We start from the raw sequence: 25,154 nt of genomic DNA on the forward strand, positions 1-25,154 counted from the left end.
GGCGGTAGGAGTCATTATTAACCCATCTTCTAGACAAGGAAACTGAAGCTTGGAGAGAGGAGGATTGCCCAGGGTCACACAGCTGAGAAGTGAGAGAGGCAGGACTGGACCCCAGGCATGATGACCGCCCCCCCCCATCCATGCATGCCCTTAACCACCTGGGTGAGTGGGTTTCATGCCTTTTCCCCTCCCTGCCTGCCCTTGCAGGAATGTCTACAAGGATTATCGGCAGCTGGAACTGGCCTGTGAGACACAGGAGGAGGTGGACAGCTGGAAGGCCTCCTTCCTGAGGGCTGGCGTGTATCCGGAGCGCGTTGGGGTGAGTGGTAGTGCCGGGAGGGGGCCAAGCCACCTGGGTCACCAGCCTCAGCCCTTACGGGCTCAGAAACAGCACAGATCCTCCCCCTACCTGTCCTGGGGTGGGATCAGAGTTAAGCCTTCCTCCCGTCCTCCAATGCTGGTTTTACGTGACCCTCCTCTGCCCCCTCCTCTGCCCCGTTGGCATTTCGCGCATCCCCTGCATATAATGGTGGTTTCTTGTGGCTACTTCACTTTCCTCCTCTCTTTCCCTGGTGTCTAGAGTTGCTTTAGAGTGGGGGTAGGGTGCCCTGAGTTCACTCCCCTTCTCCTCTCTGTGTGTGTCTGCTCCGGCTCTGCTTGCTGGTGGCGGCGGCGGTGGCAATGCTGGTGGCGTGATCTCTGTGGCTTTGGCGTGGGCCTCCCAGGACAAGGAGAAAGTGAGTGTGCCCCTCCCTCGCCTTCAGCCAGGTGTCTCCAGCCTGGCCGCAGCTCCGGCCAGGTCTTTAGAATCAGGAAGGGACCTTGGAAAGCCTTTCCTAATCGATGGACTGGGAAACTGAGGCAAATTCTAGGCACTAGACTGAGAGCCGAGATAAGACTGAACAGGTCTGGGGTCTTCAGAGGCACTGGGCAGAGCCCAGATGCAGAGCGTTTGGGGGAGTTGGCATCTGTGTGTGCAGGCCATTTGTTCTGTGCGCCTCAGTGTTCCAGGCCACCCTTGGAGGGAGGGGCCAAGCCCCTGGGGGTGCCTAGAACCTGGCTGCGAGAGCCCAGCCACCCTAATGCCCTCTATTCTCAATGGCAGGCCAGCGAGACTGAGGAGAATGGTTCGGACAACTTCATGCACTCCATGGACCCACAGCTAGAGCGGCAGGTGGAGACCATCCGGAACCTGGTGGACTCATACATGGCCATCGTTAACAAGACCGTGAGGGACCTCATGCCGAAGACCATCATGCATCTCATGATCAACAATGTGGGTGCAACGCTTCGTGGGCGGTGGGTGCTCTTTTGGGACCAGGGAAGCAGCAGCCAGGTTGGCCCCGGGGAGGCACAGGCCAGTCCCATGGGACCAGGTCTAGAGAGGTAGGTATAGGGCCACGCCAGAGCTGTCCAAAAGAAATAAAATGTGAGTTCCTTGTATTATTTTGTAGATTCACATATCCAAGTCACTACAAATGTTCTTAAATGTTTTCCAAAAGGGACTAGGAATCACATCTTTTGAGAAGTCCCAGACCGTGTTTTAAAATACATACCCCAGAGGGGGCGCCTGGGTGGCGCAGTCGGTTAAGCGTCCGACTTCAGCCAGGTCACGATCTCGCGGTCCGGGAGTTCGAGCCCCTCGTCGGGCTCTGGGCTGATGGCTCAGAGCCTGGAGCCTGTTTCCGATTCTGTGTCTCCCTCTCTCTCTGCCCCTCCCCCGTTCATGCTCTGTCTCTCTCTGTCCCAAAAATAAATAAACGTGGAAAAAAAAAATACATACCCCAGAGAACCACTACCATCCATGGCTCAGTGAAGAAAAGCATGGCTGCCAGAGAATTAGTACTGTGTTTGAATCCTGGCTTTGCCACAAATTCTGTTTGACTTTCAGTAAACTACCCTCTCTGAGCCTCTGCTCCCTTGTATGTACAATATGGATAATAACAGAGTTGAGAATTAAAGGGATAAAAAGAACAGAGTAACGCAGTGCCTGGCACATAGTAGGTGCTCAGCACATCACTGAATAACGAATGAGTAAGTAAGACACAGGCCTGTGGCATAAAAAACCTCAGTGCCTCTCCGTGAATATCCCAGAGCCTGGGCCAGGTAGCACCTGCGGAGTTTAAGGAGAACATTAACTCCCCCCCCCAACCCCCTACACACACAGACACATTTCATCCAATCCAAACACACATTTACACCTGTCACTCAAGGGCTCAGAAAATTTAAACTGTCATCCACCTTATTTTGGCCCAGTGGAGCATGCAAGTCCTTGGACAGGGTGAAAATGCCCCATTTTACAGATGGGGAAACGGAGACCGAAAAAAAGCTGAACAACTAGGTGTCCTGGTTGCATGATAGGCCCTGGGAGCCCTCCCCAATCTATGACTTGGAACAGGTCACTTTTCCTCTCTGGACTATCTGAGGAAAGAGCAAGGACGGAGACGGGGAAGTGGCGGGCGGGGGAGATCTCCGAGTTCAGGTGGCGGCAAAGCCAGGACACTTCCCTCTCCCCCGGCCCCGAGTTCTCAGTCCAGCGCACACACCACGGCGCAGTCAGCGTGGTACAAGGCGTCAGAGCCCAGCCTGTCCTCTCTTCGCTTCCTCGCCCGCAGACGAAGGAATTCATCTTCTCGGAGCTGCTGGCCAACCTGTACTCGTGCGGGGACCAGAACACACTGATGGAGGAGTCGGCGGAGCAGGCGCAGCGGCGCGACGAGATGCTGCGCATGTACCACGCACTGAAGGAGGCGCTCAGCATCATCGGCGACATCAACACGACCACTGTCAGCACGCCCATGCCCCCGCCTGTGGACGACTCCTGGCTGCAGGTGCAGAGCGTACCGGCCGGACGCAGGTACCAGGGCCGGCCCCCACGGCCCCAAAGCCCCCCAGCCCGGGGCCCGCGGGAGGAGGGCCGGGACCGGGCAGTGGCGCGCCCGCGTCGCCGGAGCGGCTCCCACCTGGAGCAGGGGGCGGGGCTTAGAGATGGGCGGGGCTTGTTGCGGGGCGGGGCTTGCCGTGAAGCGCTGGCTGCGGGGCTGGGTGGAGCTGGAACTTTAGAGCCACCGGAGGCGGGCCTTAAACTCCGGGAACGAGTAGGGCGGGGCGGGGCGGGGCTTGCGCGCATGGGCGTGACCGGCACGGGGCTGGGGGGCGGGGCTCAGGGTGGGGCGGAGCTGCTCATCTCTCCCTTCCTTGTCTTCCGCACCCTGTCGCCCGCAGGTCACCCACATCCAGCCCCACTCCGCAGCGCCGAGCCCCCGCCGTGCCCCCAGCCCGGCCCGGGTCGCGGGGCCCTGCTCCTGGGCCTCCGCCTGCTGGGTCCGCCCTGGGGGGGGCGCCCCCCGTGCCCTCCAGGCCGGGGGCTTCCCCTGACCCCTTCGGTCCTCCCCCCCAGGTGCCCTCGCGCCCCAACCGCGCCCCGCCCGGGGTCCCCAGGTGAGTAGGGGCTGAAAGCGTCGGAAGAGACCACCGGGCGGGCGTGGCCGGGAGGGAGGTGGGGCCAGAGCCGACCCCCTCCATCCGGGGCGCTTCGGACGTGGGTGCCGGAGCTACGGGAGGTGTGGCCGAGGGCTGGCGGAGCCTGCCCCCCCAGGGAGCGCTGAGTCCCGGAGGTGGTCGTTTCTGCGGAGGGGGCCGTGGGACTCATCCCACCTGCCCCCTTCTTTCCAGCACTTGCATGGCGCTTCCCTCCCTTTTCACTTCTCTCTCCCACTGTTGCCTACCTCCTCCTTTCTCCTCGCTCTCCGCCGTTCTCCATTCCGTCCTCCACTTCTCTCTCCCAGCCCCTAGTGACCCACCTCACGTCTGGGGATTTGAACTCAGATCTTCTCCAGATGTGGAGTTTGTTCACTTACCCTCAGGGCTACTCTGATGCCCCCCTTCTGAGTCCTGACTCTGAATTGTCCCAAGGGGGGTGTCTGGCCTCTGGCCCACAGCAACAGAGGCCAGGCTGTGACTGTGACCAGCAAGGTGTGTGTGATGTGTGTGTGGGCGTGCACACGGGTGTGAGTGTAAGAATGGCACTCAGGCACGGGGCTAGGACGCCGAGCAGCTGGGAAAGGGGACTGGGAGGGACGGGGCAATCTAATGGCTTTCTTCTTTCCCCCTGCCCCTACCTGGCCTGGACCAACATGGTGGGTGGGGGGCAGCAGTGGGTGAAAGGCTGCCCCGTTCCCAGAGATTTCCAGGGAAAAGAATTCTACTTCATCCCTTGGCTTTGCCTTCTTGATTCATGACCCTTTTTCAAGGAAGCTCGTTCTGATATCTCAGTCCGTGTTTCCACTGGCCACATTCTCTGAGGAAGAGCACATCAGACCAATAGCATCCACCTGTGTTTCCAGATGGCTGGAGGGTAGGACCTAGCCTTCGTGGGTCTAGTTTCCATGAACCCCAAATGAAGCAGAGATGGGACTTGCTTCCACGGTGCTCTGATGACCAAAGCAGATGGGTAAAGCAGGCAGCATGGTATTGGTCAAGAGCGCTGGACTGGAGCCCAGAGGTTCTGGTTAACCCTGTGCTTGTAAGCAAGTCACTTTCCCTCCCAGGGCCTCAGTGTCCCTTCTACCACATGATACTTAACATTCTGCCTTTCTCCCAGGGTTGGCGTGAAGATGGAGGGAGAGAGACAGTGACTGTAGAGAAGCCGCATGAAGTGCAAATGTGGCTGTAGGAACACTTTGCTAACTTCCCTGGGTGTTCAGATTCTTAAGGGAATTTGGCACGCCCAGGTGCGCGCTGAGGTGTGACATAGGGGAAGAGGAAGATCTGGCACCTGCTCTAACTCCAGTCTTGCCAACACACAGGAAACACTTGGCAAGTCACGGCCCTGCCTCGGGGAAGAGAACAGTCTGGGAAGCTTCAAGACAGCTTGACATGGGGGAGGTCCGGGGGCTGACTGGGATAAGACTCAGGTGGTGAGAAGTCAGGGGCATCTGGGTATGGAGCGGTGGTGTGGGCGAAGGTTTAGTGGGGATGTATTGAGGAGAGCCGCTGGCCAGAGGAGAGTGCAGACGGAATAAGGAAGAATAAGAAAAGGTTGCCCTGAGTACAGTGGGGCAGGCTGCAAAACCTTAAAAGTTCACAGAAGTTTGTCTTCTTGAGGCTCAATGCTGTGGGGAGTAGGGAGCCCTGGGAGGTTCTTGGGCAGAGAAATGACAGCTGGACCCTGAGAAAGCAAGACCTGTCCCTTACGGAGCACTGCAGGTGGCCCTCTGAGCACGCCAGGCACGAGTGTGCAGGGAGCTGGTGCAAACGCCTCCTGTGTCCGGGCGAGCTTCTGTGTTGTGACTCAGCCCGCGCGTGTGCTTCAATGTGCCGAGTGGCTGCATGCCCCGGATCCGTGCTGCACGTGCCGGCCAGTGAGGGTGCTGGGCAGCGGGAGGCGGGGGAGGTGTGTACGTGTGCGTGTTGTTTGTGGGCATGTGTCAGCGTGTGCATGCGGGGCCAGGGGGCCTCACAGCATGTGTGTGCACGCCCGGGCGTGTGCGTGTGCGTGACCCCACCCCCCCAGGCCTGCCCCGTCCGTGCGTGTGAACTGCCATGTTGATTTCGTGCTGTCTTTCAGAATCACTATCAGTGACCCCTGAGGAGCGTCAGCCACGGTAGGTACATACATGCCTCTCTGCCTGCTGCATGAACGGTGTGTCTGCCCCCCGCTGCACCAGCTCCACATTGGGGGGCGCACCCGGGACCTCAGAGCCAGGCTCCCCTCCCTCTCCCTTCTGCAGCTCCAGACTTATTCTTTCCTCTTTCTGTCCTTGCTGCCAGCTGGCTCTCTCACCTCCCTTCTCAGCGAGCCTCGGGACTCAGTGCCACTGCTCAAGACCTCCATGGCTGAGCCTGGGGAGCTCTTGGGACAGGCTCCGCACCCAGGCTGGCAGACATGGGTGCTCTCTGGAGCCGTCAGGGAGGGCAGAGAGCTCACGGTTTATGGTGTAGAGGCAGGGAACTCGGAGGGGGCGGGCGTCGTTGTGCGTGGGGCTGGACTCAGACAGCCAGAGGCCTTGGAACTTCATCCTGGGGATGCCACGCTCATTCCCCCATCTGAGCTGTGCTGTTGGGGCAAGGAGCTCTGGGAACCGAATCCACGATAGGGCAGAGGAGGTCGGAGCCCCATCTCCTCTATCAGATAGCCAGCGATTGAGCAGCAATCTGGGGCCAAGGCTCCGGTTATGTGCTGATTTCTGAAAGCTGGAGGGCCCTGTCCACACCTCACAGGTGAGGCAGGGTCACACGGCCCCTTCCCCTACCTCCTTGGTGTTGTCACGCCTGTGAAGGCACACTACAAACCACAGCGTCCTCGGCCCTAGACGAAGCACCATAGCCCGTCCACGGGCTCATGGGCTTGGGCCTGTTCCTCCTAGGGGTGACCTACACTTTTCAGCCAAGGGGACAACAGTGTCCACTGACCTGAGCCTAGTCAACTTCTCCGAGTCCCACCCTGTCTGGGCCGCACATTCACCCAGTGACCCGCCTGTCACTCTGCCCCTGCCGCTGACTCTTGCTCTTCTGCTTTTCCCCAGCAGGAAGGGCCCAGCCTCACCTACGCGACCTGTGGTCCCCCGACCAGCTGAGGCTCCCCTCTTAGACTTATAAGCCTGTGGCCAACTGGCATCCGGCTGCCTGACCTCCCTGCCTCCCCAGGGTCCCTTCCGAGGACTCCGGGCTTTCTGCCCGCCCAGAGGGGTGTCCAGTGCCCCCTCCAGCCATCCTTTTAGCTTCGCCCTCCTGGCTCAAACAGTGTTCTTTCTCCTGTCTCTCTCCATGAGGACTGGTAGCTGTGGCCACAGGGCACGCGGCCCCACACTCCAAGGCTAGGGGTGGCCCTGGGCCAGTACGTTGGAAGACAAGGGGGCCACAAAAAGAGGGAAGGCAGAGGGGCCGAGCATGTGTCTGGAGCTGTGGGTGCACTGCCTGGTGGTGTATGAGAGACCAGCGTGCGTGGCGGGGGGGGGGGGGGGCTGCCTTGACCTCCACCCCAGACCCTGGGGAAGCTGTGGCCCCCATTCATCTCCAGTTCTCCCACCTTCCCTTTCTCATCTCTCTCCTCCATTCCAGAACCCTTGCCCACACCCGCAGCTTCCTTTTCTCCCCCTGCCCTCCCCTCCTGCCCCACCGGGCTTGGCATCGCTTGCCTTACCAGTTCTCTCCCTCCTTCTCTCCGTTCTCTCTTTGCTTTCTCTCCAACTGCCAGCCGATCGGGTCAGGCAAGTCCATCCCGTCCTGAGAGCCCCAGGCCCCCCTTCGACCTCTAACCAGATCCCTCTGTTCCTCGGAGACCTCCCTTTCCAAGCCTGCCTGGACGGCTGTTCTGTGACTTGACAGTGGCTCCCCAGCCCCAAAGCCTCCCCCTTCATCTGTGACTTAGTCTGTTGTAGTGGTGAGCTGACACATCCAGGCGTGATGTTGGTGAAAACTTGTGCCCCCTCTGTGGTATTGCTCCTACCCCATTCTATAAATATCTATAAATATTCATATATATATACATACACACACACACACACACACACACACGGCCACCACAGCCTCGCCGCTAGTGTTGGGAATCAATCACCATGCTGTCCCTGAGGAGTCTTGTGGCCCAACTACAAGGGAACACTGTCACCCTGACATCCCCGTCTCCAGCGTGTGCCACCTCTGATGAGCCTCCCCATCATGCCCAGCCCGTGGACAGCCACCTTTCCGTCCCTCCCCCAGTCGAGCACGGGGGTGCCATACTGGCAGCTGTGTGGTTCCCTGACTACCACGTCTTGCTGTCTCTTGGCTGAGAATAAAACCCATTTCTGGACAATGGGAAACTGTCCTCTGTCGGCTTGTGTTCTTTGTGGAGTTCAGGAGAAGGTGAAGGCTTAAACCCTGGGATGCAGGGGTGGGGAAGGGCCCAGCCATTGCTAGTGTGCTGTGAGGAGTGGCAAAGAAAGGCCTCACCCTTTCCCAGGCCTACTGGGAAAGCACCGGGGGGCTCACAGGTCCTTATTCTAGGAAGCCTGCTCTGCCCACTAGGGGGGCAGGGCCACCAACTCAGCCTGGAGGGAGGACTGGGGGCACTGGCATGCACTATGGAGGGACGGGACAACAGGCCACCAGAGGGGCAGGGTGACACCACAGAAACTGCCTGACCTGGAAGTCGGCACTCTTGAGTGCTGGGACCTTGCTTGCCCCTCCCCAGGATTGGATCAGGCTTCTGAGCCTCTTGGCCATTAGCGCAGGAGCCCCCCCCCCGCCCCCCCTTCGAGTCCCCCCGAGATCCCCCAGGCTTCCCCAAGCAGCAGGAGGGTGACAGGGCTGGACTGTCTCTAATAGCTCGTTTGGGCAGGTTCAGACACAGCGGGGCTTTGCACAATCCAGAAGCCTGCCCTCTGCTGGCAGGACCTGCTCCCTGTTCAGCACCCACAGCACAGACCCCAGGACCTAGTGACGGGTGACTGGAAAAGAGGCACACACGAGGCCAAGCAGTATGGCTAAATCCATTTATTCTGAGATAAAAAGCAAAACAGGAGTCGAATTACCCCTGCAGGACCCCGTCCCCACCCCCTTCCTCTCTGTCCTATGCTATCAATAAATAAGTTTCCCTATATTCAAATATTTAATAGAAGTTTCTCCCCATTTGCCGGTTCAGACCTCTGCTATGGTACAGGGGCTGCCCTATCCCCAGAATATACAAAATGTTACACAGATAAGTATGTACACTGGGGAGGGAGCTGGGGAGGAGCCCACCCCGCCACCAGCTTACGCCTTTGCTTGGCCTCAGTTAGCCATGACATCCCAAGGCCTGGGAGAGTGCTGCCCAGTCATCTAACTGGACAGCGTGGGGGCCACTTGTGCCCCAAAGTGCCTCTGAAGAGAGGATGCATGAGCCCCTCTGAATGAAGGACTACCTGATGGGGGCGAGGAGGCCACCAGGGAGCCCCTGCTCCCCAAAAGAGGCAACCTCCTAAATAAACTATATTTATTGAGCCTCTGGCTCTTTGTTTTTCCGGAACTGTGAACAGCCCAGAGATAAAGATACAGCCGTTGCCAAGGTGGCAAGGGGTCTGCACATATTTGTCTCCCTCATTAGGGGGTTCATCATACCCCTCTCGAGGGTCTTATCTTGGTAGTCTAAGGATAAAAGGGTGGTCGGGAAGGAATGATAGGGTGGTAGGGACAGGCTGGGGGCAGAGCCCCCAGCCCCACTTGTCTAGGCTTTGTGTGCTAGTGTTAACTCCTAGACCACCGTGATCTTCACCTCATCATTTTCATCAGCCCGGTAGAAGAAGGGGACACAGGGGTTGTGGCCCAAGCCTGGGCGTTCTCGGGGGTTCTGGATCTCACACAGCAGCTGCATGATCTGCTGGGCGGTGGGGTTCTCAGCTCCAGTGTGGCGTGACAGGGCCTCTCCCTGGGGAGGCTCCGCACTGTCCCTGTCGGCCAGGCTCACTTCTCGAAGATCATCTTCAGGGAGAGAGAGGGGCGGGGCCCTGAGCGCTGTGCAAACCCTCCCCCACCGCCCGCCCACCCGCCCGCCCGCGGGCTCTACTCACCACCCCGGCCACTGGCAGCGCCAAGCTCTTGGGCTGGGGGTGCCGTAGTGGGTTCCCCAGCAGGGTTCTGGGCAGTGGCCAGGAACTTGCCCTGCCATTCATTTCGCTCGTCCACCAGACGGAGCACCAGCTCCTGCAGCTCCAGTAGCTTCACCTGGAGGGAGAGGTGCTGAGCCCCAGCTCTACCCCGGCCCCGCCCCGCCCCCTCTCTGCTCCCGGGGACGCTGAGGGCCCACCTTCATTTCTTCTTTGTCCTGAGCCAGTCGGCTAATGTACTCCTCTTTCTCCCGGTGCCGCTCCTTTAGCACGGCCCTCTGATTCTGGTAGAGGGTAATGTACTCTCCTGCGGGGCAGACCGGCTGACGCTCAGGCTCTGCGAGCCCTCACGGAGCTCCCCCGACCCCGGGGGCTGGCCAGCCCGCTCACCTATGGTGTCCGTCTCTCCAGAAAGCTGGATGCAGCGATGCTCCAGGTCCTCCACCCGCTCCTTCAGATCCACTTTCTCCTGCATGAGCTCCAGGAAGCGGCTCTGCGGCCACAGCAGCGGGATCAGGGCTCGGCAGCCCTCCCTAGCCATCTCCACCCCCCGCCGGGGCCGTGCCGGGGCCGTGCCGGAGCCGTGCCGGAGCCGTGCCTGAGCCGATTCACTCACCTGCAGCTTGTCCATGGCCACCTGGAGGGCCTGGTGGGTCTCCCCAGGCACGCTGTCCTCGGTGGTCCCAGGGGCCACCAGGCGAGCCAGGCGCTTGCAGCGCAGCCTCTGCTCCTTCAGCTGCCCGCGCAGCCGCGCCTGTTCCTCCTCGGCACTGGCTAGGGCCGAGTTACAAAATGCCACCTGCGGGCAAGACGTGTACGCGTGCGCCTTTGTGGGGGAAGCTCGGGACGAGCCGGGGCCGGGGAGGCAGAGAGGAGCTCCTCTCACTGCCTCGGTGGGCACACCTGGTGTTTCGAGGATGGCGCAAGGTCGGACCACCGGCTCCCGGGGGAGGTTGGGGGTCCAGAGAAGCCGAGGGGGGCAAACCAAGAGAGGAGAAGGGTGGCGGGGGACCCCAGGGGGAAGCGGGAAGGTGGGACGGGGAAGGGCCGCTCACCATGGCCTCACGGCTATCTAGGTCCTCCGGCATGCTCAGCTTTGGCGGGGCTGCCTCCCCGTCCTTCTCCTCACCGTCCAGTCCGTCTCCTGTGGAGGCAGCCGGAGGGGCCTCAGACAACCCAACGGGGGAGGTGGAGCGGGCAGGGGAGGAAAGCCGGGCTCTGCCCCACCTCCCAGAGCGACCTTGGGCCAGCGCGTCCCCGGAGGAGGAGGAGGATTCGCCGCCCTGAAGTCCCCCCTCCTCCTCCTTGGGCTCCGTCCTCTTCCCTGGGCAGGTCCCGCTTACCTTCCTCAGGCATAGCCATGAGGTTCAGCTGCGCCTGGAGCTGCTGGTTCTGCTGGGTGGCAGCTTCCAGGCGTCCCTGAGGGGCCAGGAAGGAGTGAGAAGGGATACAGGTCGCAGGCCCTCCCCGGGGGCCCGGCGCTCCAAGCCCCTCACCTGGGTCTCCTGTAACTCTTGGCGGGCCATCTCGGCCTCCGCCTTGCCCTGAACTTCCTCGTGCTGCAGCCGGTCCATAAGCTGCGTCTGCAGCAGCACCTGCTTTTGCAGCATCTCCTTGTCGGAGGCCAGCTGCTGAAAGGCGGCCACGTGCTGCTGATAGGCCGCCACGTACTGCTGCAGGTGGCTCACGTACTGGTCCCGCTGCTGCTGCAGGCTCTCGGCCTCCTGGCTCTTCAGCTCCACCTGCGGGAAGACCCTGGGAGTGAGGCAGGCGGCGGCCTGCAGATTCGGAGCCGGGACCCGGGGAGGTAGGGGCAACAGCTCTTTCTGCCGCCCTGCCGTGGGCGGTTGGGGGGGGGGGGGGCCTGGCTCATTCACTCCGGGACCTAAGTGACTGCCCCCTGGCGCAGAGCCCCACGCCTCCCTCACCCAGCCTCACACCTCCTGACAACCTTCTTTCCATTTTAACTTTAGTGGAAAATCAAAGCGCGGCCCCCCCCCCTTAAGGGCATGGTTGTCATTTAACCCTCGACACCTCTGTGAGCAAAAGGGTCATCTCCCTTCTAGATTAAGGAAACTGAGGCTGAGAGATGAGAAGTGAAGAGTGACCACTGGGGTCAGAAGCCACAGCTGAGTCCAAGAAGCTTTACCCCCTCACTGGGGGCTTGAAGGCTCTAGCTGGAATGATGACCTTCGGCCCAGGGCTACCCACTTCTCAAAGTCAGGAGCAAGGAGCCACGAGGAGCTGTGCTCAGAAGGACTCTGGAGTCACATGCCCCCGCCACCAACCCCAGGCTGGAACCGTGGGTCCTGGCCACGCCCCCTGCACCCCCCCCCCCCCCGGCCCCGGGGCCTCCGCAGCTGACGCAGGGGTTACCGTCTCCTTCAGCTCCGCCAGCTTCTCCTGCAGCTGGCCCAGCTTCTTGGCCAGCTCCTTCTTGACATGCTGCTCCGACTGCAGCGCGCTGGTAATCTCCATATTCTCGTTGCTCTGGACGAAGAGAAGGAATCGGCGGCTACCCAGTGTGGTTGGAGACCCCAGAGCTTGGTGTCTGCCTCCCACAGCTCAGGGAAAGGTGGAGGCAGGTGGGAAAATCCCCCCACCCCACTCATCTTCGCTCACAGGTGCCGTGACTGGCACCATTTCACGTAAGGTCCGTACCCCGCCCCCCACCGGCCCCATTTTACAGGCGGGGAGACAAAGGCCCGGAGAGGTCAAGAGTCTTGCCCAGCACCAAAGGACTCAGCCAGGGAGGAAGGGCTGCGCACCAGCCTGATGAAGCCGTTCTGCAGCTCAGCCAGCTGCTCCTTGAGCTCACGGTTCTGGGACAGCGCACGGCTGATGGTGGTACGGTCATTCTGCATGGTTTCCAGAATCTGCTTGCGCTCCTCAGCCTGCTCCCCCCAGCACTCGGCGGCCCGCTCCAGCTCCAGCAGCCGCTGCTCCTGCTCCCAGTTCAGGCGGCTCAGACCTTCGTTGTCCTGCACCTGGGCCCGCAGCTGCCCTGCCAGGTTCTCCAGCTCCTTCTGCAGTTGTTCAGCCTCCGCCTGCAGTCGCTCTTCCACCTCCGAGGGCCCTGCTGGAGGTTCCTGGGCTGGGGGGACCTCTGCGGGGGGCACATGGTAGAGGCTTCTTATCCCTGTGCCTTCAAAAAACCCCTCTTTCTGGTCCGCAGCTCCTAGTTTGTTTTTTTTTTTTTTCTTTTTTAAAGGAGGCTCCACGGGGCGCCTGAGTGTCTCAGTCGGTCGAGCGTCCGGCTTCAGCTCAGGTCATGATCTCGCGGTTCGTGAGTTCAAGCCCCGCGTTGGGCTCTGTACTGACAGCTCAGAGCCTGGAGCCTGCTTCGGGTGCTGTGTCCCCCTCTCTCTTCGCCCCACCCCTGCCTGTGCTCTGTCTCTCTCTTTCAAAAATGAATAAACATAAAAATAAATAAATAAATAAATAAATAAATAAATAAATAAAGGAGGCTCCATGCCCAACAAGGGGCTGGAACTCACGACCCCAAAATCGAGAGTCGCACGCTCTACCGACTGAGCCAGCCAGGCACCCTTTGGTCCACTGCTCCCAACTGGGCTTCCTCACCCCAAACCTTGGCTTCCTGACCAATAATCCCTCACGCTCATAGGACGTGCAATCTTTCCAGACACTTATGAATAGAGTTCTTCACGTTTTTATGCTCAAGACAACTCTGGGTAGTTGACAGTGGGCACTCAACCCAGATATGCCAACTCCTGGTCCAGACCTCCTTCCCTTGGCCACAGTGCCCTTCCATCTGTCCGCCTTCCTAGAGCATTCGAAGGCATCCTCACTGGCCCTCTGACACCAATCCTGTTCCCCTACCACTCCGGCCCCAGCTTACCTATCTGTTTCTTCAGTTCAGCCAAGCTGGCCTCCAGCTCCTGCACCTGACTCACACTGTGCTCCTTCTCTTCCTTCAACTGCTGCATCTGCCCAGAGCACAGAAGGGATGGACATGTGGGGGGTGGGGAGGGAGGGATGGGCATGTGGGGGCTGCGGAGGGAGGGACGGCCAGGCAACCGTCGCCCTCTCCACCCACCCCACCCCCACCGCCCCCGCAAAAACCACCCAGCCACCTCTGGCTGCACACAGCAAGTGACAGGCTTCCCATCTTACTGACGCCCCGAAAGATCAAATGACCTAAGGTGGGGGGGCCGAAGGTCACACCTTACCTTTTCAGACATCTGTTTCATCCTTTCCTGCCAAAAGGCATTATCCTCTTTCAGATTCTCTACGTACTTGTCTCTCTCCAGCTGCATATGCTTGAGGGTGTCTTTCAGCTGCAAGAACGGGCACAGAGGTTAGCAGGGGCAACCACGGGGCCTCACCAGCTCCTGCTTGCCTGCGATCATCCTGCTTCCACACCCCTCGCCCTGCAAGGCCTCACCTGCCCCACACGTGTCTCCAGCCGTGCCCGTTCTTCCAGGGCCTGCTGTAACTGTTGGTTGCTGTCAGGGGGTTTAGACCCACTAGAAAACTGGAGAGTAGAAAACGAGAAGGTTAGCGTTGGGAAACCGGGCTGCTCTATGCAGGTTCCCGCAAACAGGTGTGCGCTAGGATAACGTGCATCCACATCGATGAAGAGGTCCACCCTCACGTCATTAGTACTACGTCCGCAAGCCTCACGTTTACTGAATATTCATTGTAAGTGGCCCTCTGCCTCCCAGGCCCATCAACCTGGTGTTCATCCTTCCAGATCCTTTCTGGCTATAATGATTAAGGCTACAGAGTGGTGCTTGTCCCAGAGATGGGGTGTTCAGGTCACAGAAGACAGGCATCCATCGACTCCGGAGCAAGCATAAGCCCTCACTTTTTCTATCTCCAGCAGGCCATTTGTTAGACTGCCCATCACAGGAACGGGCACAAAGGAGGCATTCCAGTCGTACTGGGTGGATGGATGGGTGGATGGATGGATACAGAGCTCTGTATGCTGCCCAGGCCAGGCCGAATCTGCAGACTCGTGTTTTGCTCTGGAAGACTGACTGTAAGAGGAGCCCTGACAATTCAGATCCCATCCAGAAGAAAGCAATCAGGAGGGTGACAGACCGTGGGAGAAACAGTTGGGGCTGTTTCGGTAGGAAAAGATCTTAGGGAGGACAAGGAACACTCCTTCTCAGAGTATCTGAGGGTCTGTCTTGGGCAAGAGGCAAGATTTTTCCTGTGCTGATCTGGAAGGAAGAGCCTTGCCGAAGGAAGTGACGTGAAGGCTGAGTGTTGCTCAGTGTGAAGAAGCACTGACAAGGGGAAGCTCTCTGACCCAGGCACCCTGACGACCTGGTGGCCCAGCCTCTGAGAGGAAGCAGATAGACGCATGGGCTAGAACTGCCTTGTTATGTGTCATGACTAGGAACTATCATCTATACGACAATGGTTTTCAACCGGGGCGCTTTAAAAAAAAGCAAAAATAAAAAAGCCCCATCCCTGAGATTCTAATTCCACAGGTCTGGGCGGGGCCCGATTTGTAGATGCTTTATCAATGTCTGCAGCAGGATTCTATGGCAGGAGCAGAGCGAGAATGCAAATCTTCCAGCTCCTGGCTGCAGACGGCGGCCCCAGATGGATGGGGCCCCAACTCCCTGGGACTCTGGCCTCACCTGCTGCAGCAGGAGCTCCGACATCTCCAGCTTCTTCTCCAGCTCCTGCACCCCAAGCTGCAGGGCCTCCTTCTCTTTCATACAGACACGCAGCCTCTCTTCCAGCTCCGAGTTATGCTCCTTTAGGTCCTCGTTGTCTTTGCTGTAGCCACGGGCAGCGAAGAAAGGTACGAGTAAAGAACAGAAAAGAGCGCTCTGGTGATCCACCCACCACCCTCACCACAGAGCCACAGAACAGTGGCGTCAGAAGGGACCCGGGGATCAGGAGTCACAAGTGGCAGGCCAGAGAGAAGACAGGAGCGGCCTGAGGCCACGGCCTGTGTTGATTGCACAGCTGGGCCCAGAGCCTGGCTCTGCATCTGTCCTAACCCATATGCCCCCCCCCCCGCCCATGTTCCTGTCCCCCTCCCACTTCCCAGCCCCCAGCCATCCTACTTGTTCTTGTATAATTCCAGTTTGAGGGCGTCTCGCTCTTTGGTCAAGTCCTTGTTGTGCTGCAAACACAAAAAGGCGAGGTCAGGATCGGGCAGGCAGGAGGTGCGTCTCAAGGACTAATGGCAGCACAGGGACTCCTCTAGAGCTGTGCTTCTTCAGCCCGCACCCGCCCTTGACATTTTGTTCAAAGCATTCCCAAGCCCATGTTCTCACGTGCCTCGGCTAAGAACTCGGTAAGGGTGGGAGAGAGCCACAGCTGGCTAGCAGAGGCCCACACAGGGCAGGTAGGATTGCAATCATTATTACTAGCGGCACCAGCACTTCTGAACCTTTACTGGGCACTTTACTGGGCGCCGAGCTAACAATCGCACTGAATCCCCGCGATCACCGCCTGGGGGAGGCATGGGTGCATGTCTGTTTTACAGGTGAACAACACAGAGTAGCACAAGTTAAGTTGTCACCGAGACAGAGCTGGGATTAAACATCTGATTCTTCACCCATTTTCCCCCTGGGGTGGGGGAGCAGACACAAGGAGGGGAAGTGAGTTTGCATCGTGATCTCTGTTCTTTTTTTTTAATGGATGGTCTGTTCACACAGCCCACCACCCAGAAGGACAGAGGTGACATGCCTCCCAGCTACTCTGTTTCTCTCCCTGGGTATTTATACATCCTTTCACACACTTCGTGTCTAGCACACACACCCTTCTCCCCTTCCTGTACAAATGGTAGCATACTAAAAGTACCGTTCTAGGGGCACCTGGGTGGCTGCATGAGCTAAGCATCCAACTCTTGATTTCGGCTCAGGTCATGATCTCATGGTTCATGAGATCGAGCCCCAAGGCAGGCTCGATGACCACCTGGGACCTGCTCGGGATTCTCTCTCTCTCTGCCCCTCCCCCACTGGCACATGTCTTTCTCAAGAACAAACATTAAAAAAAAAAAAAGTACTGCTCTGTACTGGCCAAGGTCCACAGCCCATGGAGGGCAGGGCTGGCTCTCAGCCTCTGGGCTCTGCATTCAGTGCTCCCTCCAGAAAGCAGCTCCCACCCCTGCCAACTCCCTCAAGTCAGCCAGCTCAGCCCCAGGTTGCTTTCAATAACCACACAACTTTAAAGCAGCGAGAAATGGCCCGTGCTGCCTTCTGGGCAGCAAGACACCCCGTCGTACAGAAGGGACCTTCAGGCCATTCCCCTGTCAGGGTAGCTGCGCCTCCAGTGGATGGGTCAGCTGCTGGGCTCACCTTGTCCACCTGTTTCTGCTGTGTAGAGACAGCAGACAGTGTGCGCTCCAGCTCTCCTACGCGCTGGCGGGAAGACTGCAGGCGACTAGCAAGATCTTCAGACTCTCCTGGAATGACAGAGTTCGAAGTGGGACCCAGGAAGGAATCCCACCAAAGCCCTGCCAATGTGCCAGGCTGAGACATGGGTGTCTAGACTCCTACCTGCTTTCTGCCTGACTGCCTGCTGTGTATGGACCAAGGCTGTATGCAAATCGGTCTTCTCAGACACCAGAATCCCTATGGTCTGGATGTGAACCTTTGGGAGGGAAGGGGAAGCAGTAGTGAAGAGGAGGAAAGGAAGCGTTTCCTGGGGGGTGGGAGGGAGACCTTGACACCACACACCACACACCTGTAGCTGTTCCCTTAGAGAACCCTGTTCCTTCATAAGCTTCTGTTCAAACTCCTTCTTCTCCTGCAAGAAGGACACAACATCCCTGACTGGGAGGAGGCAGAGTTGAAACAGCAAAAGACACGCTCCTGGAATGCCACCGATGGCCCAGGACAGGCCCAACAATGAGGCCAGATTTGGGGCCCTGGGGGGGGGGGCAGCAGAGGGGTAGGGCAGGGGTGCGGGAAGAGGGGGCCCTTTATTTCTCCAGGCTGGGAGCAGACCCAGACGAGAATGGGCCTCTACAACTGAATCCTCCCCAAACCTATCCGCCACGTAATCAGCAGACAAATCATGTTACGTTACTTTTTCCAGTTGATCCAAAGTTTCCTGGTGCTGTTGTTTCTGTGGAGAGAGTCAAAGGAGGGTAACTGAGGCTGTCCCCCTTTTACTACCCTCCCCAGACCAAAACGGAGGGATGGGCAGGGGCCAGAAATGGGTTTTAAAGGGAAAGTTCATGGGGACATGAACTGACAGACTCTCCTCGAGCTCCCAAGGAAAAAGACCTTGGCCTCACATCTACACAAGTGAGAGTCTGAATCCAGAATACCCATGAAAGGCCAAGGACATAAACCTCTAAAATGGGAGCTGAGAAACGAGACTACCCTTCTGCCAGCTCGTGGCTTGGAAGGGTGCACTCATTCAGCAGATATTTACTGAGCATGTACCATAGGCCCCGTTCGGTTCTTAACAGCAGGGATATGGGAATGAAGGGCCCTGATCTTCTGAGCTAAATCGGACAGACTCGGACACCTCGAATTCTACCTCCTCAGGAAACTGAAGCCCACAGAGGAAAGGTGACTTGTCCGAGTTCAGAGACAGAGCAAATTAGGGACTGAGTCAGGGCCAGACCACACCAGTCAAGCCAGTGCTTCCTCCAGAGGCAACAGCCCTGGGGCAAGTGGGGAGAGGACTCGAGCAGGGGTGTCTGGAGAACAGAGAGGAGGCAAAGAGGACAGCCACAGAGAGCCATGCTGCATGCTCCGTGCTCCGGGGTCCCTCCAGCTGAGACCTAGGCCCCCCAGCACCCCACTCTCCCTTGGCAGCAGGGGCCCCCAGCCCCTCTCTTCAGAGCCCCAGGGGAAAACTAGAGCCCCAGATTGGCAGCGTGAAACCAGGGGACCCCACTGGACTCTTACCAATTCCTCTATCTTGCTACTGAGTTGTTTGTTTGTTAGATTGCTGGAGTCCAGGGCTAGTGATAGCTCTTGGTACCGGCTCTGAGGCGCATGCAGAGGAGGAGGAGGAGGAGGAGTTGGACGAGGGCGGGGGGAGAGGTAGAGAGAGCAGTCATTAGGGTTGGGGGCTGTCTGGGCTGTCTCAGCTGGCAGAGGGGCACCCAGCCCCCGCTGTGGGAGGAGGTGGGGGCTGGCCTGCAGGATCACTGGGCCGTGGTCCAGGCCAACTTACCTCCAGATCCTTTATGTTAGCAGAAGTAGCCAGGCCCTCCCCATTGATGTAGGATGAAGACTAGGAGACACGAAAGGGCTCACATGGAGACGCGCGCTGTCCCCCTTGGTGCCTAAGCTCTCCAACTTCCTGTCTTGCCCAACAACTGCAAACTTTTCTAACTTGGCAGTAACCCCTTTGTACCAACTCCTCCTGGTTCTTATCTGCCCCTCCTCCATCCCCCTCCCAGGCAGCTCTCACTCTGTGCTTTCTGCAGCAGGATCAAACGAGGTAACCAGCCTCGAGGTCCAACCCCTTCATTCGGGGAGCTTCAAAGAGGACACTCAGAGGAGCTGTGACGAGCTACGCATCAGCCAGCAGGCCAGCTGGTCCCAGGCTCTTCCCTCTCTCCACCTCTGTTGCTTTCTATCGTATTTTCCCTCCCCATCTACTCCCCTTTGGGCTTCAAGTTCTGGGGTACCTCAGACACAAGACCATTGAGCTGCTGAGAAAGCTGTCGCAGGCTCTCGGTAGATGACAGACATCTGCGGATGAACACAGGAGTCAGGGGTGTAGGAGGCTCGAAGAGAAAGAGGGGGTCACGGGCAGTGGCCCGCCCCAACTCCCTCAGCCTAGGGACCGCTGCCCGCATAGGAGTTACTCACTTGCTTTCTTCCATGAGAAAAGGTTCATTTTTTGCATCATGGTTCTGTTAGGGAAGAAATGCATGAGGTAGTCACTCAATTTCTGGTTAAGACCACCCAGGGGTGGGGGCGGGGGGAGCCAAGCTCATTCTGACAACCTTCTATCTTCCCAAACTTCAAGGAAAGACCTGGTCTTGGCCTCCCTCACTTCAGTCCTCGGGAAGGGTGCTTGGCTCTAGAAACCAAACTACCTGAAGAAAGGGGACGAGGGCCCAAAGCAGGTACGGTCCTCTGAGGAGGAGCACGGGGCGAACGTACAGTGGGGTGGCAGGCAAGGGGGGAGGGGGCACAAACCTGAGTTGATGCCATGCTAGTGACACGGGGGGGACTAGCACAGGGGGAAGGGACACCGCCAGGTGACGCGGTGTCATCAACAGTTGGTGCAACAGGAGCGGCGCGGTCTTTGGGCGCCTGTCACGGAACAGAGCAGGGGGTTAGGGGCCATGCAGGTAAGAAGGTGCCTTGCTGCCATGGATGCTGGGGTACAGAGCAGGCAGGACAGGGGTTGCTGTGGTCAGAGTGACAATCGCACATGCTGGGAGCCACTCTGGAGCGTGGAGGGCCGCTCTGCAACCTTCTGGATGGCCAAAGCTCAAAGCAGGGTATGCATGACCTCCTTCATGAATACATGATGGCTTTGCTCTCCCTGGAGCTCAGCAAGAGACAGTACCAGGCTCTGACCTTGGCAGCCACAGCAGGCGGAAGATAGGTGTGCCCAGTCAGGGAGGAGACAGGCACGGCTCTTCCGGAACACCAGAGTGACCCTCACCCTGGGCCCCTGCTGGGCAAGAGGGTGGTGGTGATGGAGATGTGGTCAACGCCACCCTCTGCCTCCTTCCTCTCTTGCTCTCTTTTCCTCTCCCCGCCGCTCCCCCCAATCACTGGCCATGTTTGCCTTATTCAGGCCTTTTCTGGGAAAGCAGCTGCCCAACTAGAAGCCTCACCCTATGCCTGCAAGTAAAAAGAAAAACATGGCCACTACCCCCACCCCAATCTCCTGGCTCTAAAACCAAGAACCAACCCGAAAAGCCAGAGGGAAGATGTCTACCCTCTGATTCTTGACATCCTGGAGAACAATCCTGGGAGTGGGGACAAGGAGCCATGGAGCAACCACTTCCTCTTCCCTACCTGGACCTACTTGCTTGACCAGAGCCCCACCCAGACTCTTTCCAGGCTCAGGCCTGACACTTAGTCCAAGTGTCTGGCCCCTAGAGATCTCATGTCCTACAGGCCAGATGAGCAAAGAGATGGGGAAGATGGCTGACAAATTCAAGTTTGATGAGGGGAGAGGACTAGGAAGCAAAGGCCCAGCCAGTGAAGCCAGCAGGAGGAGGCCATACCTCTTCAGGGCCCAGGGCTAGCTACTCTCTGGACCCATCAGCCCTGGCCTCTGACAATCCACCCCTACCTCCCTCCTTAGAGCAAATGCTGCAGAGCCTGGGGAGCTGAAGATGAATCATTTGCATGTTTACTGTCCGTGCTGTGACCTTTGCCCCAGAACCTGGTGTTGCCATGCCAACCTGTTCAGGGAACCTGGGTTCCCATGGATCCCTAGCACTGAACACAAGAAAGTTCAGAAAAGGACAAAAGTAATTTTCTGAGGACTTAAGTATATATAACACGACAATCCTGTGAACAACCAGGTTATTTCACACCGTTAGGTCTTGTAGCTAAAGTCTGGAGTGTTTAAAAAACACTGTCCACCCCCTCCAAATGTCCCATTGAAACTAATCTCTCCATGATTCCCCATTTCTGGAAATGCTGTCAGCTCTGTCCAGGACCCTGCAACCACAAGCCTGCATTGCGGGAGCAGAAAATCAAAGTGGGAAAAAGTTACTGAGACAGAGAGGGTTTAAAAAACGACAAGCAGGGGCACCTGGGTGGCTCAGTCAGTTAAGCTTCGGCTCAGGTCATGATCTCACAGCTCGTGAGTTCGAACCCCACGTCAGGCTCTGTGCTGACAGCTCAGAGCCTGGAGCCCGCTTCGGATTCTGTGTCTCCCTCTCTCTCCGCCCCTCCTCCACTCACGCTGTCTCTCTCTTTCTCTCAAAAATAAGTAAACATTAAAAATAATAAGACAAGAAGGATCTGGGTCTTCATTTCCAGGACCACAGCAGGATACAGACACGGAATCGTAGAACTCAGTGCAAATACAAGCTTCCAGACTCCTCTAGGCCTGTACTCCCTTCCCCATGCCCCTTAGCGGCTCCTCTGAGCCCATAAGGTATGTCTCACCTTCTCCAAGATGATAAAAGATGTGGGGGAAGGAAAACAAACCCAATCAACCAAGCAGGTGAAAAAGCAGACATGAACAGGCTGAGGGTTAATGACAGCAACATAAAATAAGCCAGAGGCAAAGTATCCCCCAAACCAGAGAAGCCTTGGAGCATGCACAGCTGGGAAAGAGCAAGCCAGAGAGGGGGCTCGGCACTGCCTCACCTTCCACTTGTCCAATGGGGGGAGCGCTACCCCATTGGAGCGGTTAAGGTCGGACACCAGCACCTTCAGAATGTCCTGAATCTACAGGAGGCGAAAAGGGAGAAACAAGGGCAGGGGGAGAGAGAGAGAAAAGTGGCTTAGAGAGAGGTGAGAGAGTCAGGGAAGGAAGAAGAGATGGGGTCACGAGAATGGAATGCTGGAAAAGAGAGACGGGAACGAATCCATGGCCTGTGCCGCCTTCCCAAACGGCCACGTGGCGCCTTGCAGAAATCAACGTGCACAGAGAGAAAAGTCCCCTGAAAGATGCAGTGACACAGAATGCAGTCACCTGCCCGATGCAGCTGTTTTCTGAATACATCCGTGAGACCCTCTCCTCAGGCCCAGGATGCCGGGGATGAATCTGACAGGAATCTCATCTCTGTTTTAAAAACCAGACTGCCGAGGGAAGGGTTCACTTGAACAAAGGGGGCTCTAGCTAGAAGTCTGGAAGACACTGACCTGCTCCAACAATATCATCTTACAGATGAGGCCACTGAGGCCCGGGGGAGGAAGTGATTTTCCTGAGGTCTCCCAGCCAACAGGTGGCAAAGATGGACTCAAAACCCACTGTCTCCTGACCCAAGTGCTTGGGGCTCTCCTCACCACACCCTGGGCCTCTCTTGGTGCTTCCTAAGGGAAGGCTGTGGTGGCAAATGGCTGTTCGCACTGCCTGGCTTCCCCTTGAAGCTGGGGATGAGGCAAGTCACCCCATCAGTCACACAGCAACACCCTTGACTGAATGTTTACCCCGCACAAGGCCCTATACTAAGGGATTATTCTAAAAACAACATCAAGGGGCGCCTGGGTGGCGCAGTCGGTTAAGCGTCCGACTTCAGCCAGGTCACGATCTCGCGGTCTGTGAGTTCGAGCCCCGTGTCGGGCTCTGGGCTGATGGCTCAGAGCCTGGAGCCTGTTTCCGATTCTGTGTCTCCCTCTCTCTCTGCCCCTCCCCCGTTCATGCTCTGTCTCTCTCTGTCCCCCAAAAAAATGACTAAACGTTGAAAAAAAAAAAATTTTAAAACAACATCAATCATCTCATTTCAGTGTCACAAGTGTAAGTCAGACCACAATGACCCCAATTTTTACTGACGTGGAAGTATATCCCCAGCAGTGACAGGTCTCCAGCACAGGGACAGCTGGATTCAAAGCTGTACCTGACACTTTCTCCACAACCTTCATCACTGCCCTTTACTACCCCTCACGTACCCCTGTGCCCCCGGAAGCCTGGTCAGCCAATACTCACATCCTCAGGAGTGTGACAACCATCAGCAGTGGCTGTCTCAGGGTTACTGCCATTTTTAATCTTCCTTTTCTTCTTCGCTCCTGCAGGAACACCAGGGCTGTTCCTCTGCTGATACTCTCTCAACTGCAGCAAGGAAAAGCAGTAGGACTCGTGAGAACCGTAAACCCCCATATTCACATCCAACTTTGTTGTTTACAATATACTCCTCTATCCGCCACCTGATTGATTTTTTTTTCAACGTTTATTTATTTTTGGGACAGAGAGAGCATGAACGGGGGAGGGGCAGAGAGAGAGGGAGACACAGAATCGGAAACAGGCTGAGCCATCAGCCCAGAGCCTGACGCAGGGCTCGAACTCATGGAGTGCGAGATCGTGACCTGGCTGAAGTCGGACGCTTAACCGACTGCGCCACCCAGGCGCCCCAATCCGCCACCTGATTTAATGCCACCAGCAACCCGACAAGATGTTGTAATCCTTAATGACTGCAGAAATGGATAGGTAACGGGGCTTTAAAATAAAGGGGGGGGAGGGCAATAATTTAAACCCGGTCTTCTGCCTCTGAGTTCTGGGGTTATGCTACAAAATCAGCAGGTGCCAAGAGGCAATCCCAGAGGCACAGAGGTGGAAAAGTAAACATCTGAAACATCTGAATAATCAGACATCAGAGTCCATTCCTGCACATCTGTCAAGGCTGCAGACTGGTATTTCTCAAACTTTTACACCAACAGACCCTGACAGCAGAAAGCAGTGAAGGCACACGCCTGGTGAATTTGGAAACACAACAGAACAAGGGCAACCCAAGCACCATTTCAGAGAGAAGTCTATTATAATCTTACAAATCTATGCAAATGTCATCCCTAGGTGTATTAACATAAAAGGATTTTTCTCAAGAGAATTAAGCAAAAACTGAGGCTTTGGTCCCATATTTATCCTGTGGCACTCAGGACACTCCATGTTCAGATGATGATTGGGGGAAGATTCCCAGCTGTGAAGTTCAGTTTCCAGAGATCTGTTCCACAGAGGGTAAGCAGATCTCACTCCAAAGAGCAGTGATTAAGAGGCACTGGTTCCAGAATCATAGGAAATTAAAATGTGAGGTAGAGGATTTAGATTTAAAATGTCAGAAGTCTTTCTGAACAGTAGAAACCTAGGAGGATACCAAACTAAAGGAAACACATTCTCCCCATTGTCACCAAGATGTTATCAACGTGTCTCGATCACTAGTGAAGTCAATGTCTAAGGATGGGGTACAGTCTAGTAAGGGCGCTTGAAACCCCTCCCACCTAGGTCCTACAGTCCCCAGTTCCCTTCAAACTGGAAATTTGTGCCATGACCAGACACCGGAAAGGGGATGAAAACACAGGGGGACTGAGTAGTTAAGATCAAACACCAGGCTCCTGGCGCTAATGACAGTTCCGAGGGGGATTGTGACGTAACTACATTCCACTCCTCCCTACCGACGCCCGCGGCTCCGCTCCGCGGTGGGGGAGGGGAAGGAAGGGCTAGGACCCAGGTCCTTGGAGACCGGGATCGGCCCGGGGAGCCCAGGTCGTCTGGTTCTGGGTGGCAGAAGGCGAGAGCCGAGCCCGGAGTGGGGAGCCCAGGGAGTCACTGCCCAAAGTCACCCAGGGGCGACGGGAGAGGGCGGGGGCTGGGCTGCCAGGGGGCGGGACGGGCTGAGAAGACTTTGGTGGGGGGGCGGGGGGCCGCCAAGGGGCGCCGAGGGGCTCTCCCTGTGTGCCTTAGGGGCAGCACAGACTCTGACCACCGCCCGGCCGTCGAAGGGGCCTTTGGCTGGGTCAGGGAGCCGCGACTCGGCACGCTTTACCTTTTTCCTGGCCGCAGCCAATTTGCTCTGTCGGGTTTCTTCCGACATCACGGGAAGGGGAGGGGGACGGGGGGGCCACATCATCGCGATCCCAGCAACCACTGCGGAACTGCTCCCGGTAGTCACCGCGCAGACGTGATGGCCAGAAAAGGAGGGACGGGGCGTTTCTAGCTCCAGCTGGGTGGGCGTGGCCTCAATCCTCCAATCCTATTGGCCGACAAGAGAGATGAAAGGGA

General features: G+C 57.4%; 2 protein-coding genes across 15 annotated transcripts in view; one reads left to right on the forward strand and one right to left on the reverse strand.

The window, feature by feature from the left end:
* The window catches only part of DNM1 (dynamin 1), a 44,343-nt gene extending 36,531 nt beyond the window's left edge, over window positions 1–7,812 (forward strand). For 2 of the 10 annotated variants that reach the window (XM_032595613.1, XM_030293758.2), the window contains exons 17-23: window positions 208–319; window positions 726–737; window positions 1,106–1,276; window positions 2,616–2,857; window positions 3,226–3,441; window positions 5,570–5,606; window positions 6,528–7,812. In XM_032595613.1, the coding sequence (XP_032451504.1) occupies window positions 208–319; window positions 726–737; window positions 1,106–1,276; window positions 2,616–2,857; window positions 3,226–3,441; window positions 5,570–5,591 (775 nt within the window). In that variant the 3' untranslated portion in view covers window positions 5,592–5,606; window positions 6,528–7,812. Of the gene's footprint in view, window positions 1–207; window positions 320–725; window positions 738–1,105; window positions 1,277–2,615; window positions 2,858–3,225; window positions 3,442–4,154; window positions 4,157–5,569; window positions 5,607–6,527 lie in introns of those variants that run through there. The other 8 variants (XM_030293755.1, XM_030293754.1, XM_032595615.1 and 5 more) reach the window with 7 other exon arrangements.
* Window positions 7,813–8,460: 648 nt separating this feature from the next.
* Window positions 8,461–25,053, reverse strand: GOLGA2 (golgin A2). 5 transcript variants are annotated; one of them, XM_030293164.2, is made up of 27 exons: window positions 24,919–25,037; window positions 23,091–23,213; window positions 21,809–21,889; window positions 19,664–19,780; window positions 19,331–19,374; window positions 19,147–19,210; window positions 18,687–18,746; window positions 18,416–18,496; window positions 17,583–17,621; window positions 17,238–17,300; window positions 17,051–17,144; window positions 16,850–16,956; window positions 15,611–15,669; window positions 15,176–15,317; window positions 13,969–14,058; window positions 13,754–13,861; window positions 13,423–13,510; window positions 12,332–12,669; window positions 11,940–12,053; window positions 11,060–11,305; window positions 10,907–10,982; window positions 10,619–10,707; window positions 10,180–10,362; window positions 9,954–10,056; window positions 9,764–9,870; window positions 9,528–9,681; window positions 8,461–9,438 (listed from the first exon to the last, which is right to left on the reverse strand). In XM_030293164.2, the coding sequence occupies exons 1-27, from the start codon at window positions 25,000–25,002 to the stop codon at window positions 9,212–9,214; spliced, it is 3,081 nt and encodes a 1,026-aa protein (XP_030149024.1). In that variant the 5' UTR covers window positions 25,003–25,037; the 3' UTR covers window positions 8,461–9,211. The 5 variants fall into 5 exon arrangements, with proteins under 5 accessions (XP_030149024.1, XP_030149025.1, XP_030149027.1 ...); XM_030293165.2 differs by lacking the exon at window positions 21,809–21,889 and having other exon boundaries at window positions 24,919–25,053; XM_030293167.1 differs by lacking the exon at window positions 19,664–19,780 and having other exon boundaries at window positions 24,919–25,025.
* Between the last annotated feature and the right edge of the window lie 101 nt (window positions 25,054–25,154).

This window comes from Lynx canadensis, chromosome D4, assembly GCF_007474595.2.
Source record: "Lynx canadensis isolate LIC74 chromosome D4, mLynCan4.pri.v2, whole genome shotgun sequence".
NCBI lineage: Eukaryota > Metazoa > Chordata > Mammalia > Carnivora > Felidae > Lynx > Lynx canadensis.

Bases quoted from the DNA above. Each gene is read 5' to 3' on its own strand.
- GOLGA2 (XM_030293164.2), bottom strand. From the start codon at position 25,002: ATGATGTGGCCCCCCCGTCCCCCTCCCCTTCCCGTGATGTCGGAAGAA. The intron at 13,511-13,753 runs GTAAGGTGTGAC...TGCTCTGGGCAG, and splicing joins TGAAACAGATGTCTGAAAAG to ATGCAGCAGTTGAAGGAAGA. The intron at 9,682-9,763 runs GTGGGCCCTCAG...CTCTCCCTCCAG, and splicing joins AGGACAAAGAAGAAATGAAG to GTGAAGCTACTGGAGCTGCA.